The sequence below is a fragment of the Amblyraja radiata genome, chromosome 25 (assembly GCF_010909765.2).
Source record: "Amblyraja radiata isolate CabotCenter1 chromosome 25, sAmbRad1.1.pri, whole genome shotgun sequence".
Classification (NCBI taxonomy): Eukaryota; Metazoa; Chordata; class Chondrichthyes; order Rajiformes; family Rajidae; genus Amblyraja; species Amblyraja radiata.
The window spans coordinates 17,485,726-17,501,791 of record NC_045980.1 but is presented as its reverse complement, the minus strand read 5'-3'; the positions used below and the strand labels follow the sequence as shown (position 1 = coordinate 17,501,791).

Below are 16,066 nucleotides of genomic sequence, written 5' to 3'. Positions count from 1 at the left end.
TCTTGGCTAACTCACCTTCATACTTCATCTTTTCTCCCCGTATTGCCTTTGCAGTTACCTTCTGTTGATCCTTAAAAGTTTCCGAATACTCTGGCTTTCCGCTCATGTTTGCTATGTTATACGTCTTCTCTTTTATTTTTATACTGTCCTTGACTTCCCTTGTCAGCCATGGTCGCCTCTTACTCCCCTTAGAATCTTTCTTCCTCTATGGAATGAAATGATCCTGCATCTTCTGGTTTATTCCCAGAAACACCTGCCATTGCCTTTCCACTGTCATCCCTGGTAGGGTACCTTTCCAGTCAACTTTGGCCAGCTCCTCCCTCATGCCAACATAGTCCACTTTGTTCAACTGCAATATTGACACTTCCAATTTTACCTTCTCCCTCTCAAATTGCAGATTAAAACTTATCATGTTATGGTCACTACCTACCGATGGTTCTTTTACCTTGAGTTCCCTTATCAAATCCAGTTCATTACACAACACTAAATCTAAAATTGCCTTCTCCCTGTTAGGCTCCAGTACAAGCTGCTCTAAGAATCCATCTCAAAGGCACTCTACAAACTCTCTTTCTTGGGGTCCAGTACCAACCTGATTTTTCCAGTCTACCTGCATGTTAAAATCTCCCATAACCACCGCAGCATTACCTTTGTTACATGCTAATTTTAACTCCTGATGCAACTTGCACCCGATCTCTAGGCTACTGTTTGGGGGCCTGATGATAACTCACATTAGGGTATTTTTACCCTTACAATTTCTCAGTTATATCCACAACATAAGAGACTAATAAAATAAAAATGTTGTGTTTGCAATTTCATTCTAAAGTTGAATGGATGTTCAGAATAATGCATGAATTTGAAAATCAAGGAAGATACAAGGAAAACAATCAAATTTTTGCTTGGTATCTCTACTGACCCATGGAGTCAAGTTTATAATGTATGAACACATATAACACATAGTGTATGAACACATCCCAGCAATCAAATCATTTATTAGGTGATTAGTCCATATATTAATGTTTGATAAAAGACTGGGGCACTTATGCATACACTAGCAACTCTTACCCATTCCAGGTTTGCACAAGAACAAACCTTGGCACAGATTACACTTTTCATCAAAATACACAAAGTGCTGGAGTAACTCAGCAGATCAGGCAGCATCTCTGGAGAACATGAATAGGTGACGTTTCGGGTCAAGACCCTTCTTCAGACACTTCAGATTGAGACCCTTATTCAGACATATTCTTCAAGGATGCTGCCTGACTTGCCGAGTTCATATCATAGGAACAGAAGTGGGCCATTCAGCCCATCAAGTCTACTCCACCATTCAATTATGGCTGATCTATCTTTCCCTCTCAACCCCATTATTCTGCCGTTTCCCCATAACCCTTGACACTCTTAGTAATCAAGCATCTATCAATCTCTGCCTTTAAAATACCCTATGACTTGGCCTCCACAACCGTCTATGGCAATGATTTCCACTGAATCACCACCCTCTAACTAAAGACATTTCTCCTCATCTCCTTTCTAAAGGTACGTCTTTTTAATCTGAGGCTATGCCCTCTAGTTCAAGGGTCGGCGACCTTGTTCTGCATAGGGGCCGGGACGCATGTCTGTGAGCGTATGGCTGGCCACATCTATCATGTGTACACATGGATCCCGCCCCGGATGGCAGGCATCAAATCACGTGTTCACAGAAGGTAGACAAAAATGCTGGAGAAACTCAGCGGGTGAAGCAGCCTCATGCAACCCTTGCATGTCTCACCTGCTGAGTTTCTCCAGCATTTTTGTCTACCTTCGATTTTTCCAGCATCTGCAGTTCCTTCTTAAACATGTTCACAGAAGGTGCGCGGCCGTGCGGTACAGCCAGAGCTCGCTGCTCAGGGCGCACGGCCGCTGCTCGTGGCGCTCGGCCCCTGCTCGCTGTGGCCCTCCCCCCTCGACTCCATTCAAGGACCCAAGCAATCGTTCCAAGTTCATCTGCACCTCCTCCAACCTCATCTTTTGCATCCGCTGCTCTAGATATCAGCTGATCTACATCGGTGAGTGTAGGCTTGGCGATCGTTTCGCCGAACACCTCCGCTCGGTCCGCATTAACCAACCTGACCTCCCTGTGGCTCAGCACTTCAACTCCCCCTCCCATTACGAATCCGACCTTTCTGTCCTGGGCCTCCTCCATTGCCAGAGTGAGCACCACCGGAAACTGGAGGAGCAGCACCTCATATTCCGCTTGGGCAGTCTGCATCCCAGTGGCCTGAACATTGACTTCTCCAATTTCCGGTAGCCCTTGCTGTCTCCTCCCCTTCTCAGCTCTCCCTCAGCCCTCTGGCTCCTCCTCTTCCTTTCTTCTTCCCGCCCCCGCCCTCCCTGCATCAGTCTGAAGAAGAGTTTTGGCCCGAAACGTTGCCTATTTCCTTTGCTCCATAGATGCTGCCGCACCCGCTGAGTTTCTCCAGCATTTTTGTCTACCTACGGATTTAAGTGATCAGCCATGATCATATTGAATGGCGTTGCTGGCTCGAAGGGCCGAATGGCCTATTCATGCACCTATTTTTCTATGTTTCTAAGAGAGAGGACAATAGTCAATGTCTCACATCAATGATGTTGCAGCACCTGTGAAACAGTAACTATATCCCTCTTTCTCCACAAATGCTGGCTGACTCAGTCAGTGTATGCCCAGTGTTGATTTTATTTCAGTTTCACCATCTCAAGTTTTTGATTTTCTGCCGAAAGGGTCCTGATTTCCTACTACAACTTTGAGAGGGAGAATGGAATAAAAAGCAGGTTATGCCCTTGCTCCAGGCATTTTGCAGATAATCCACTGAAATTATAGCAAGAAATTTTCATACCTAAATAATTATTGTTTCACATGCCGCAGCAATTGATGTTCATTCCTAACCTCGGGCACTGTGTGTAGTTTGCACGTTCACACAATAAATAAATGGGTTCCTACCAGATGCTCCAATTTTCTCTCATATACCAAGGATGTGTTAGTTGATTAATCAGCTACTGCAAATGACCCATTAGTGTTGGCAAGTGGCAAGAGAATCAGAGCACTAATGGATATAGGAGAGCAACTTGTAAATGTGCAAGGAATTTGGGACTGCAATGAGATAAATGGAGTACTTTGCTGGAAATAGCATAGTCCTGAAAGTCTGTGTCATAATTAATTAAGAAAAGACCCATCTATGTGTGCATACACAGTGAAAATAGAATTTGATCTCTGATTTACAATTTGGGCAGAAGGCTGGGAACAATTTCTCTTACTAGGTTATATTGTGAATGTTTTGGCAAGAAGCATAGGTCTGGGACAAAAAGCTACTTAGAACAGGACTAAGTGACGATATAGATAACCTGTTTGCATTTAACGGGGACCTCAAATTAAAAATTGAAGTAATATATGTCAAGAAGTTCTAACGATAACAGCCAGGACTCTGTGGAAACAGAATGAATCCCCAATTTAGGTGAATATATTTCACATAAAGCCAAAATTCTAATTTCAAATGAGTAAAACTGAAAATAAAAATTTCAAAGTAAAATAACATGAATAAAACTTCAAAGCCAACTCACTGTGTACTATGGGGTCCACTTTTGTACATAGAATGCTATTTTTTATTTGGCTAAATGTGTTAAAAACTTTTATTCAGTGTAAGAATGAAGCAATAATAATAGTCATAATTGAGATGATATGCTTGATCATATTATTTCTGTAAAGTTAGGCAAACACACACACGAGCATGAGATACTGGAACAATAAATAGAAATAAATAAAAATAAGATCATATGCATTTTCTATCCATAATTTATTTTGGGGTTGTAACCAATGCATGAAATCTCCCCCCTATTAGATCTAGCCTATCCAAACTCGCCTTGTAACCAGAACCCTCCATTCCAGGCAACATCCTGGTGAATCACTTCTGTGTTTTTTGCTGATATACAGTATACATCCCACCTACAGTGTAGCAACCACGACTGCACACAATACTTCGAGTGTGGCCTGACCAATGCCTTTCACAGTTGCAATGTGATATCTCAACTCTAGTGCTCAGTATCCCGGCTTATGAAAGCTAACTTGCTGAGTGCCTTATTTATTGCCCAGTTTACCTGTGTCTCCATTTCATGGGGCTATGAACTTGCACCACAAAATCCTTCTGTGCATCAACTCTCCTAAGGTTTCTGCCATTTACTGCATATGGCCTGTTAGTATTTGATATCCCAAATTGTGTTGCAAACTGCATGACTGCAAAAGATTCTCAACCTCTTACCATCTGACATCTGCTTACCAAAGATTCTTTCTGTCTCTCTTCCACATCTCCATCCTCTGAAATCTCTAATTATTTCATCTTCATGCTTCTCTCTATTGACCTCTGCTTCTTTTTCTTCTTTGATACTAAATGATTTGTAATTTGACATAATGAAGACCACCATGCTACTTAAAGCTTTTGAGGTGCAAGTTGCTAGTAATATTGTATGTATCTCTTAAATGCCATCCTGGGACCTTTCCAACTCTTTCCCGTATCCTTTCACTTGCTATCCTACCCAACAATATCAATCCATTCCCAACAAAGAGGTTTTCGACCTGAGACATTAACTCTCTTTCTCCTTCCAACAAATTCTGCCTGACCCACTGAATGTTTCTAGAAGTTTCTGCATTTATTTTAGATTTCCAGCATCTGCATTTATTTACTTTCATCAATCGATCCATCAGTTCCACCAATTGGTGAGAGAGCAATACCAATAGAAAGAGGAAATTATAAATTTTAAAGATTATTTGTAACCAGAGTGTGACATCTGCACTGACTAGAAAATGGATTTAATGCTTCCAATCAGAAGCCTCACAGCACTGATGAAAATAAACCCAACTAACCCAATCATATATTCCTTTAGGTGGGGAGGCCTATGCACAATATTCCATGGGCAGTTTACCAAGAGCTTATTTAATTTTAGCAATAAAGGTCAACATAGTATTTGCCTCCTCAGCTGCTGACTATGCTGCACATTTTCTTATAATGATAATTTGAACAAAGATGGCCATATCCTTGTGAATAGCCACACTTTTCAAACCCCCATCCTCTAAAAAATACTCCATGTAGATGGCTTCACATTTTTCCACATTATTTTCAACCTACTACACCCTTGTTCTTCCACTTAGCCAGTAAATATCCCTTGCATCTTCTTCATAACCCGCAATGCCACTCAATTTTGCATTATTATCAAACCCAAATGTATGCAATCCCCCTTATCCATATCATTGACTTTGAACAGGGAGGATGCCAGCATCAATCTCATTGCCAAAAAATGACCCTGCTATTTCTACACCTTTCCCCTGTCTGTTATCTGATTGTCCATTCTCAACAGTTTATTGTTCCAATCCATGTGCTCAAATTTTGTTCCATAGCCGGATTGATCAAAGATGCCTTGAAATACCATTTGCAATACATCATTGCCCTTCATCTATTCTGCTGATTACAACCTCCATAAGTCCTAAACAATTTAGTCAAGCCCAATTTCCCTTTCATAAATCCATGTCAACTTTGCCCAATTATATTTTTATTTCAAACTGTTCCATTTATTGCCACATTTTCCTTTGCAGTTACACGTTGTTGGCCTGAGGAAAGCAAATTATGTTCCAATCGCTCCCTCAAAAAGTTTATTTTTTGATACATTGCATGGAAACAGGCCCTTTGGCCCACCAAATCCATGCCGACCATCAATCACTCAACCACAGTAGCTCCACATTATCCCACTTTCCCTTCACATTAGGGGCAATTTGCAGAAGCCAATTAATGCACAAACCCGCACATCTTTGGAATATGGGAGGAAACCCTATCACCTGGAGTAAACCCACGCAGTCAGAGGGAGAATGTGCAAACTCCACGCAGACAGCACCCAAGGTCAGGATTGAACCCGGGTCTCTAGCGCTGTGAGGCAGCAGCTCTACCAGCTACATCACTGCAATGCCATCTTCGGAAAAGATGCAATGGCAATATAATTAATCTTCAAAGTAAAAGTTCATATTCCAATAACATTGCTTGTATTCATGAGTTCAGGAAGGCTTTACCAACTGAATTAATTACTGGAACCTCAGCAGCTAATGAAAAATCTAGATTCCACACATATATTGATGTGACTTGCAAAAATCACAACGAACTGACAGAAATGCAAACAAGCAGATTTTCTACCATTGTACCGCAAAGTGTCCAGTACACCCACACAAATGACCCAGTGACTTCCATATACAATAATTTCAAAAGAATTTTCTGTACAGTCCACAATGATAACAAAACCTCACAGTAAAATAAATTGGTTGTCAGGTTATCATTCTCTAAAGTTGCCAAACCAATAATAAAAATATTTAAGTAGGTTTGCTTAAAATTGAGTAACATAATGGGATAAATTATGATGATCGCTCGTGAAATGTTTTTAGAAATTACAGAACAAAGTGTGTGAAGTGCCTGGAACCTGAGAGAGCAAATTGAGTTTAACAACTGCTCTGCCAGCACTTTAGGTCCTTTTTTGCCCTCCAATTGTGTGGTTACAGATCCATATTAACTCTGAACTCTACTGAGTATTAGTTTACCCAATACCAACAATAGCAAGTGAAGAAGAGTCTCACAATTTAGCTTGGGACCTCGGTCTGATCTTTTAAATTTGTGGAGTACTGTGCATTTTGGTGAAAACTAAATCCGTGAGCAAAGCACTGGAAGGTAAGATGGGGAGAAACAACACAATTGATGTTAAAGTAGGTACCTCTAAGCCATCGCAGCAGGTAGTGGTCATCCTGGACAGGAAGATTTGGCAAAATATCTTGAATATTCTCTTGGAACTGTGAACAGAAAAAAAGATATAATCACAATAACATCACACACGCAATTTAAAATGATACATTTGTAGTACTAACTGGTAATATGTGGAACCTAGAAGTGCAGAATAAGCACTAATAATGCGTTGAAAGCACTTTGCCCTGCCTTATAGTCAGTTCTTTTAAACCACAAGCATCTAAGGATCCCTGGGGGTTTCATGAAATGCTTCACAGCCACGCCAAAGGGTTCTGTGTAGCAGCACACCCACTTCTGTTTGACAAGCAACACAAATATTGGCAAAAACAAATACTGCTCTTCATAGCTGAGAAATACTGAATTTACCCTAAACAGATGATATTCGAATATATATATGCTGTTATAAAACATCAAATAACATCATAAAACACACATATGAATGTATATTTTTGACTATTTAAAGTATTATTTTTAAGTAATACACTTGTGGAGGCTTGAATGCAAATTCATTGCATTAAGCATGGGCTAATTTGTTGCAGTGAAAGGTCACTGAAGATAAGGGAGTGCAGATTTCTGAGATTAAAGTCCAAATTGTTCAGTATACATGCAAATGTAATTACAAATTAGATTTTTTGAAAGCTAGAAGGTTTTCAGAATAATTGTTATGTCCATGGAAGGCATTTCAAAGCGTACATGTTGTCATTTAGTTCGATGAATAATTAGTTCCATTGAACAAAATCACATGCTGAATGTCCTATGCTAAAAACAGATAAAGTAATAGGAGGTCAAGAAGTATTTATGGAAAGAAAAATCAGTTAACTTTTCAAGTCAATTATCTTCTGTTCGAGCATGCAAAATTGATCACGGGTTAACATCAATGTTATTGCAAATAGTTACCAATGACAACAATAAGTTAAGTTATTATGAAGCTATAACTGTTGATGAACTACACCTTTACCTCCAGTTAATAATTGAAACATACATCATGGAAACAGCCCTTCACCCCATCAAGTCCACGCTGACCATCAATCACCCGTTCACACTAGTTCTACGTTATCCCACTTTCTCATCCACTCCCTGCACACTCGGGGCAATTTACAGAGGATAATTACTCAACAAACCTGTATGTCTTTGGATGTGGGAAGAAACAGGAGCACTCGGAGGAAACCCACATTGTCACAGGAAGAATGCGCAAACGCCCCACAAACATCATCTGAGTTCAGGTTTGAACCTAGGTCTCTGGCGCTGTGAGGCAGCAGCTCCACCAGCTGCGTCACTGTGCCATCTAGGATAAAGATAATCCAGATACTTCTGGGTGATCGAAATATCTTCTCTATATCTGATATTTCATTTTCTTTTTACTTGCATTGTTCATGTCAAGGAAAGACTGTAATAATTGGCGGTGCATGGAAAGGTAGTACCGCACAGATGCAGTGAGTATGCTTCTGGAAGTCTGAGCTGAATAATGTCTTTAGAAAAGTGCAGGGTGAAGTGTACTGAGTATATAATGCAATGCCAGTGCTGGGAATTGCCACAAAAACAAAAATGTTTCATTCCCAACTATCATTCCTAAAGGTTGCAGAGTGCAAATTGGCTATTCTCTACATTATAGCAAGGACTTACTGTATTTAACAGGCTGCACAGTGGCACAGCTGGTGGAGCAAGCTGCATTGCAGGTTTAGTGACCTAGGTTCGATTCTGACCTTGGTTACTGTCTGTGTGGGATTTGCAAGTTCTCCCTGTGACTGCGTGGGTTTCAACCGAGTGCTCATTTGTTCTCTCACATTCCGCTCACATCCCAAAGGGTTTGTAGGTTATTTGACCTCTGTAAATTGCCCCTAATGTGTAGAACTAGTGTGTGAAAGAGTGATCGATGGTTGGTGTAGACGCAGTGTTTCCATGCTGTATTTCGAAAATAAACAAAACTCATTTCATTTTCTCTTTCTTAGTGAATGCCCAAGAGATAGGCTCATCAGTGAGCATCTTTATAGTTGTAATGCACAGTAATAAAGATTTTAGTAATGATTTGGCCCAAAAGTACAATCCCATTGCAAATGGGACTAAGCCAGCATTTAAATATAGTGCCAAAGAAGCTATTTTAAAACTCAGCCCCCAGAAACAAATCCCATCAATGATTATGTAAATAATCATTACACTTTTTTTGTAATTCACTGTACATATTCTAAACTAATCAATTACAATATTTTTAAAGAAAAGCTGAAAAATGTGTCTGCAATTATTCCCTTTATCCGGTATCTGTACACTGTGGAAGGCTCAATTGTATAGCATTTCCGCAGACTGGATAGCACGCAACCAAAAAGCTTTTCACTGTACCTCAATACACGTGACAATAAACTAAACTAAACATCCACAACAATGGCTTTTGGCTGGTCTACTCTATGATGGTGGCAACATGGAACTCCCAAATTCACAATTTAGATTTTACTGGAGAAATTATAGTTAGGGAGAGTGTAGAATGAAATTCTTACTTTTCTGCCAGGGGTAACAAGGGAGTCGAGCAGTGTCCCAGGAAATTCTAGTAGTGTAGGTACTGGTCTAAATCACATGGAAAGATCTAAATCTTGGAAAGAGCAGTGGGTCTTCTTAATAGGCAATTCATCGATTTCAATAGGAAATGAAGTGGCTGCTAAGACCTGTGTTGGAACTGCAGGCTCTGCTCACAATGGGGGCAGCTTGGAATTGATGGTTTTTTGGGGATGTTCCAACCTTCCTCCACTGTTTGTGCATGTTTGTTCTATATGCTCCTGTTGTAATAATTCTATGTGCTCAGTATCTTCCCAGATATTCCATCTCTGTTTTAGGTAGTTATGCAAAGGGATGAAAGGATTTTATAATTTGTTGTCCTGTGGACTTTGGGAGCATCAGAGGGGTTACTATTTTTATCCTCCAGGTAATCTCTAATTGTGATGGAGCTTGAAGTAGAGTGCTTATTTTGGAAATCTGGTGTCATGTACACGACTGGTGTAGTTCACCAACTGAAAATGATGATAGTCTCAAAGCTGACCTGGGAGAGAATGCTGATTTGGTCCCCCTAATTTGCCAATAGAATTTCAAGAGGAATGGATGTTTTCAGGTCGGGACTCTTCTTCAGGCCATGAGAAGTGTCCCGACCTGAAATGCCACCTATCCGCGTCCTCAAAAGATGCTGCCTGACCTGCTGAGTTACTTCAGCACTTTATGTTCTATGCAAGATTCCAGCATCTGGTGGCAAAATTCCAGCATTTTGTGAGTACCAAAATTCGTAAGATTCTGCACAGACAACATAGGCGATGCTTCTACAATATGTTAAAATTCCTACTGTATATAGACTATGTCTCCAAAGCATTCAATAGACCATGGGGCTTGGTTCTTGGTTATAGATTTTGATCTATGAAAGCTTATTTGGCCAAATCCTTTTCAATCTGCAGGTAATAGTAAATTTGATCATCAGTTGAAAGGCCTAACTAATAGGCGACTCCATTACATGGAAGGTATTCTGTGTTTTCCAGTGTCTCACCAAATAATGAGATTGTTGGATGACAATTTTGTGTGGTGGAGGTAGATTGTTGAGGACACCTGCCATCTGAATGTTTCGTACAAGGTCCATGTTTTTATCCTCTTCAATGAAGGAGCTCATAATATCTTAGAACTCAAACACTATCTCTGAACTCTAAACCAATGAGTGGACTTGAGATGATTTGGGTTATGAAGTCCATAGGGAGAGAGAGAGAAATAATAGCAATTATGGAGATGTGGTGCAGTAGGTCTCGTGGACAGAATCCTAGTTGCAACTCAGGAGGAACTCCTTGGCTGCTGGGAGATGTTTGAGGAGGATCCTTGCAATAACTTTTCAGGTGGCAGATAACAGAAAGACTGCTAACTGCAGAATCAAACTTGCTTCCTTTCTTTATGATATCCTGGTTCTCCAAGACCACCAACATCCACACCTCTTCTCAGATGTGGGAGGTTACATCATGAATTCATCAGAATTCAGAACAAAGGGGATGGCGTCCAACCCAGGCGACTATTAGTCTAAAAGCCACAGAAGCAGACCTGCAAATCACATATTACAATCGCTCCACACTTTTGAATCTCGCCGATGCAGAGAAGTTGACACCTAGAACAGCGGATGCAGTAGATGAGGTTGGAGGAGGTGCTGGTGAACCTCTGCCTCACCTGAAAAGTCTGATTGGGTCATTGGATGGAATTGAGGGGGGAGGTATTGGGACAAGTGTTGCATTTCCTGCGGTTGCAGGGGAATGTACCCGGGGAGGGGATGGTTTGGGTGGGAAGGGACGAATTGACCAGGGAGTTACAGAGGGAATGGTCTGCGGAAAGCAGAAAGGGGAGGAGATGGGAAGATGTGGCCAGTAGTGGGATCCCGTTGGAGGTGGCGAAAATGTCAGAGGATTATATGTTGTATGCGACGGCTGATGGGGTGGAAGGTGAAAGCAAGAGGGACTCTGTCCTTGTTACAAAAAGGGGGAGGGGGAGTAAGAGCGGAGCTGCGGGATATCGAGGAGACCCTGGTGGGAGCCTCATCTATAATGGAAGAGGGGAACCCCCGTTCCCCAAAGAATGAGGACATCTCCGATGCCCTAGTATGGAACACCTCATCCTGGGCGCAGATGCGGCGTAGACGGAGGAATTGGGAGTAGGGGATAGAGTCCTTACAGGAAGCAGGGTGGGAAGAAGTGTAGTCAAGATAGCTATGGGAGTCCGTGGGTTTGATGGAGATGATGAGATCTAGAAACGGTAGGTGGATGTCGAAAATGGTCCAGGTGAATTTGAGTGCCGGATGGAAATTAGTGGTGAAGTGGATGAAGTCAGTGACTTCTGCATGGGTGCAGGAGGTAGCACCAATGCAGTCATCAATGTAGCAGAGGTAGAGATCGGGGATAGGGCCAGTGTACGCCTGGAACAGGGATTGTTCGACATACCCCACAAAAAGGCAGGTATAGCTAGGGCGTCTTTGATTTGGAGAAAATGGGAGGAGTCAAAGGAGAAGTTGTTGAGGGTAAAGACCAGCTCTGCTAGGGGAGGAGGAACCTACTTGTTCAGCAGGTTTTGGTGGTTCAATACAAGTGACTCCACTGTTACAAAAGGTTCCAGAAAATTATTATGTATTTTAGCTACTGTGTCATTTTCCTTCAAGATTCCCCACATCCATTGAAATGCTAACCACTTCTCTCTCCGCATATACTGTCCGACACACTGATTATTTCCAGTATTTTTCTGTTTTTATTCTTGATTTCCTACGAGGTCCCACACTAATTCCTGTAACAATGTGATGTTGATTAATGAACAGATTTCTTCATTTCTAATTACTGCAGTATAAAATTGTTTAGTTTAGAGATACAGCATGGAAACTGTTCCTAGGACCCACCGAGTCCACGCCAACCATCGATCACCCATTCACACCAGTTCTATGTTATCCCACTATCTTATCCACTCACTGCACACTTGGAGCATTTTTTTTAAGGGCAATTAATCTACAAACCCGCACGTCCTTGGATGTGGGAGGAAACCCGAACATTTGGAGGAACCAAACGTGCACAGGGAGAACATACAAACGCCACACAGACAGCACCCGTGGTGACACCTCACGTTTACAACCAAACACCTTCTGAAGGAATGTTATGTTAAATCACAATCAGTATGCAGCATTACATAAGAAACGGGTGACACAGTAGCGCAACGGTAAAGCTGCTGCCTCACAGCGCAAGAGACCATGACCTCGGGAGCTGTCTGTGCAGAGTTTGTACATTCCCCCTGTGCCCGCGTGGGTTTTTTTTCCGGGTGCTACGGTTTCCTGCCATTTTCCAAAAGACATGTAGCTTTGTAGGTTAATTGCCTTCTGTAACATTGACCCTAGTGTGGAGGCTGCGAAAGTGGGATAACGCCGAACTACTGTGAACGAGTGATTACTTGTCTGTATGGAATCGGTTGCCCGAAGGGGCTGTTTTCACGCTGTAGATTCTAGGCAATAAATCCCTAAAACAACGACAACGTAATTAGGTTGCGCCACATATGAAAGACGAAGGTTAGCGTTGATCTCTGCACCTTGGTGATTGCCAGTCACCCCGACACTCCTCCCCCAGAAAAATTTCACTACTAATGTTGTACATATATATATATTACTGCTCATTATTATATGTTCGCTCTTCTGAGTGAGATGCTAACTGCATTTCGTTGTCGCTGTACTGTACACTGCACAATGACAATAAAGATTGAATCTGAATCTGATCCAGTCCTTCCCAAACCTAATTTCGGTTTAAATCTCAGTAAAACAGTAACTCGGTGGGTCAGACAGCACCTCTGCAGAACATGCATAGGTGACATTTCTGGTCGGGACCCTTCAAATCTCAGCACTAGGATAGCGACGCCACCTCAGATGTTATCAAGAGCAGTGTGTGTGGAAAAACGGAATCTCAGTTTATGACCCGGGGTAACCTGTAATAACTTTCGTCCTTGCCGTTTGCACACAGCATTCTTCCACCTCGCAACCCGGTTTAGGAAACTGCTTTTGATTGGTATTGAATTGGGATTAGCTGGTGTGGTGTATAACTCTCTAAAACCAATGTGTACATTCAATCGCAGACGCTGTGCACCCGGTATCCTCGGTTGCTATCCGCTATTACAAGGCCTGCAGACCGCAGTCGGTTTACATCTTTCTAGTTTTTAAATCAAGTCATGACAAAATAAGCAGTTCCTCGCCTACCCATGTGTCGGAGGATCTACCTGGGATATATACGAGATAAAAAACGCACGTTGGCTTGATTTGCCCACTGACTCGCAGTACTTCACCCGCTTACCTTGGCGAGTGCTTCCGCCTGCTTGGGACTAAGGTCGCCGACTCTACCGCTCATTGCAGCTTCCGCGGTTCAACTGACAACTCGCTTCTGGTGAAATGTTGCTACGCTTCGCCTCGCCCTTGACGCATCGCGCCGCCTCTCCTGTTCTCTCCTCCCTCTGCTGGCCTGGCACTGGTGTGTATATACACGGCAAACGTCATGCTGGCTTTCTCAGAAAAACAGAAAACTGTTCCAAAACACAAACAGTGTCATCCACTGTAACCGAGGTTGCAAGCTGCAATTATATTATCCAGAGAAGAAATGCCTCACTTTCTCAAAACAAAATGAACAGAAACAAAGTCCAGATTCGGTAGAAGAGAACGATAGTAGAAGATAAATGCATAGGTAGAGAGAAAAGCTGCTGATATCAAGAATTAAGGGTGTTCAATTGTCATATGTACAGACAATGCAACAATTCCAGCTTTCTTCAACCCTAAACAAAGGGCCGAAATGTCACCTATCCATGTTCTCCAGAAATGCTGCCTAACCCGTTGAGGTACTCCAGCACTTTGTGTCATTTTATGTACACCAGCATCTGTAGTTCCTTATTAAAATATAATGTAATTAGCTTGAAGTCGGCAGCAATGTCGGCGACGCCCACTTTGCCATGAGAGCGTGTGCAATGAATTGCAATTACCCAATTAGGGAAGAACGAAGTAATTGTCTTTGTACCATAACATAAACATTGTCTCCTTGAAATACAATCATTTCTCCCTCCACAACGCCAACACATTTCACTTCACTTACATACACCCTGTTAATTTGTGTTTATTGTTGTTATTATTGTATGATGTATGTATGACTGCAGGCACGAAATTTCGTTCAGACCGTAAGGTCTGAATGACAATAAAGGCATTCAATTCAATTCCAATTCAATTCAATTATTGAAAATATTTTCCTCCTCCAAACTTGACTATTTCAATCATGGAACACAAAGTGCTGGAGTAACTCAGGAGGACAGGGACAGACGAGGTGTTGAGTCGAGACCCTTCTTCGGATTGATTGTAGTATGGGGGACTATTTCAATGCTCTACCCGCCGGCTTCTCACTCTTCACGCTCTGTATACTTATGGCAATCCAAAATTCAACACTGTTCGTACGTCACTCTTCATCCACTAGCACAGTGCGTTGCTTCTGTTGCCTTATTTCCCTTCATCTTGACATTGGGATTAAAGTCTTAAATCACCCAAGTTACATATCAAAATTCACTCTGCAAACTTGTCTTTTAGACCAAGGTTGAAGGGAGACCTGATAATAACATTACAAGAGGTTTTTTATCGGGGTAGAAATGTAAAAGACTAGAGGGCACAGCTTTAAGGTGGGATAAAGAGGGACAAAGTTTAAGGGCGATGAATGGGTACTTTTTTTTATACACCGAGGGTGGTGCATGCCTGAAATGCAATGGTCAGGGTGATGTGAAGGCAGATATGATAGTGGTATTTAAGAGGCTTTGGATAGGCACATGGATATGCATGGATATGGATTATGTGCAGGCAGAGATTAGGTTAACTTGGCATCATGTTTGGTGTGGACATTGTGGCCCAAAGGGCCTATTCCTGTGCTGTATAAAGGGTCCCGTTGTCTGCCCATTCCCTCCACAGGGAAAGTCACACCGCACAGAAATAGGCTCTTCAGCCCAAATTGTTCATACTGGCCATGATGCCGGTCTACGTTAGTGCCATTTGCCCGCATTTGGCTCATATCCCTTTAAACCCTTCCTAGCCATTTACCTGTCCAAATGTCTTTTCAATTTACATGTCCCAACCACCTCCTCTGTAGCTCGTTCCACATAACCTTATTCTTGCTGTGTAAAGGTTTCAAAGGTCTTTTATTGTCACATGTACCAATGTCACATTTGTCACATGTACAATGCTATGCGAATTACCATACAGCCATACGAAAAAAAAGCAAGAGAGTTGCTCCTCAGGTTCCTAGTGAATATTTCCCCTCTCACCTTAAACCTATGTCCTCTGGTTCTTAATTCTCCAACCTGGGTAAAAGGCTCCGTGCATTCCCCTCATAATTTTGTAGACCTCTCTAAGATTATGCCTGGTCCGTTCAGGATACTGCCTGGTCCGCTCAGTTGCTAGCAAAGATTATAGAGCTTTGGTTCCTAGAGCACAATTTGGTTCCTTTGGCTCAGCACTGCACCATCTGCAGCCCTCCCCCCCCTCCCACTTGCCTCCAGCATTTCCGTTTGATTTTGTTTCAGATCTCCAGCAGCTGCAGCAGCCTGGCTTCACTTTCAAGTCAAACCCTTTGACGTGTCGCTCGGTTTGTGATCACTTGCCTCCGCTCCACCATCCGTTTACAAAACGCCGGTGATCCTCATGAACTGATAGCCAGCGAGGCAAAAAAAAAAGTTAATATTGAGGGGTTAATATTGCTGATCCCTGATGCCAATAGGAGACTCATTTCGTCTTGGTGGGGGGGTAT

At 42.1% G+C, this 16,066-nt stretch overlaps 1 protein-coding gene across 3 annotated transcripts in view; it reads right to left on the bottom strand.

Annotated features, from left to right (window-relative positions):
- Positions 1 to 16,035, bottom strand: part of sec14l2 (SEC14 like lipid binding 2) — a 53,800-nt gene extending 37,765 nt beyond the window's left edge. For 2 of the 3 annotated variants that reach the window (XM_033043324.1, XM_033043325.1), the window contains exons 1-2: positions 13,592 to 14,141; positions 6,748 to 6,823 (exon numbers count right to left, since the gene is read on the bottom strand). In XM_033043324.1, the coding sequence (XP_032899215.1) occupies positions 6,748 to 6,823; positions 13,592 to 13,645 (130 nt within the window). In that variant the 5' untranslated portion in view covers positions 13,646 to 14,141. Of the gene's footprint in view, positions 1 to 6,747; positions 6,824 to 10,715; positions 10,724 to 13,591; positions 14,142 to 15,931 lie in introns of those variants that run through there. The other variant, XM_033043326.1, reaches the window with a different exon arrangement.
- Positions 16,036 to 16,066: the final 31 nt, after the last annotated feature.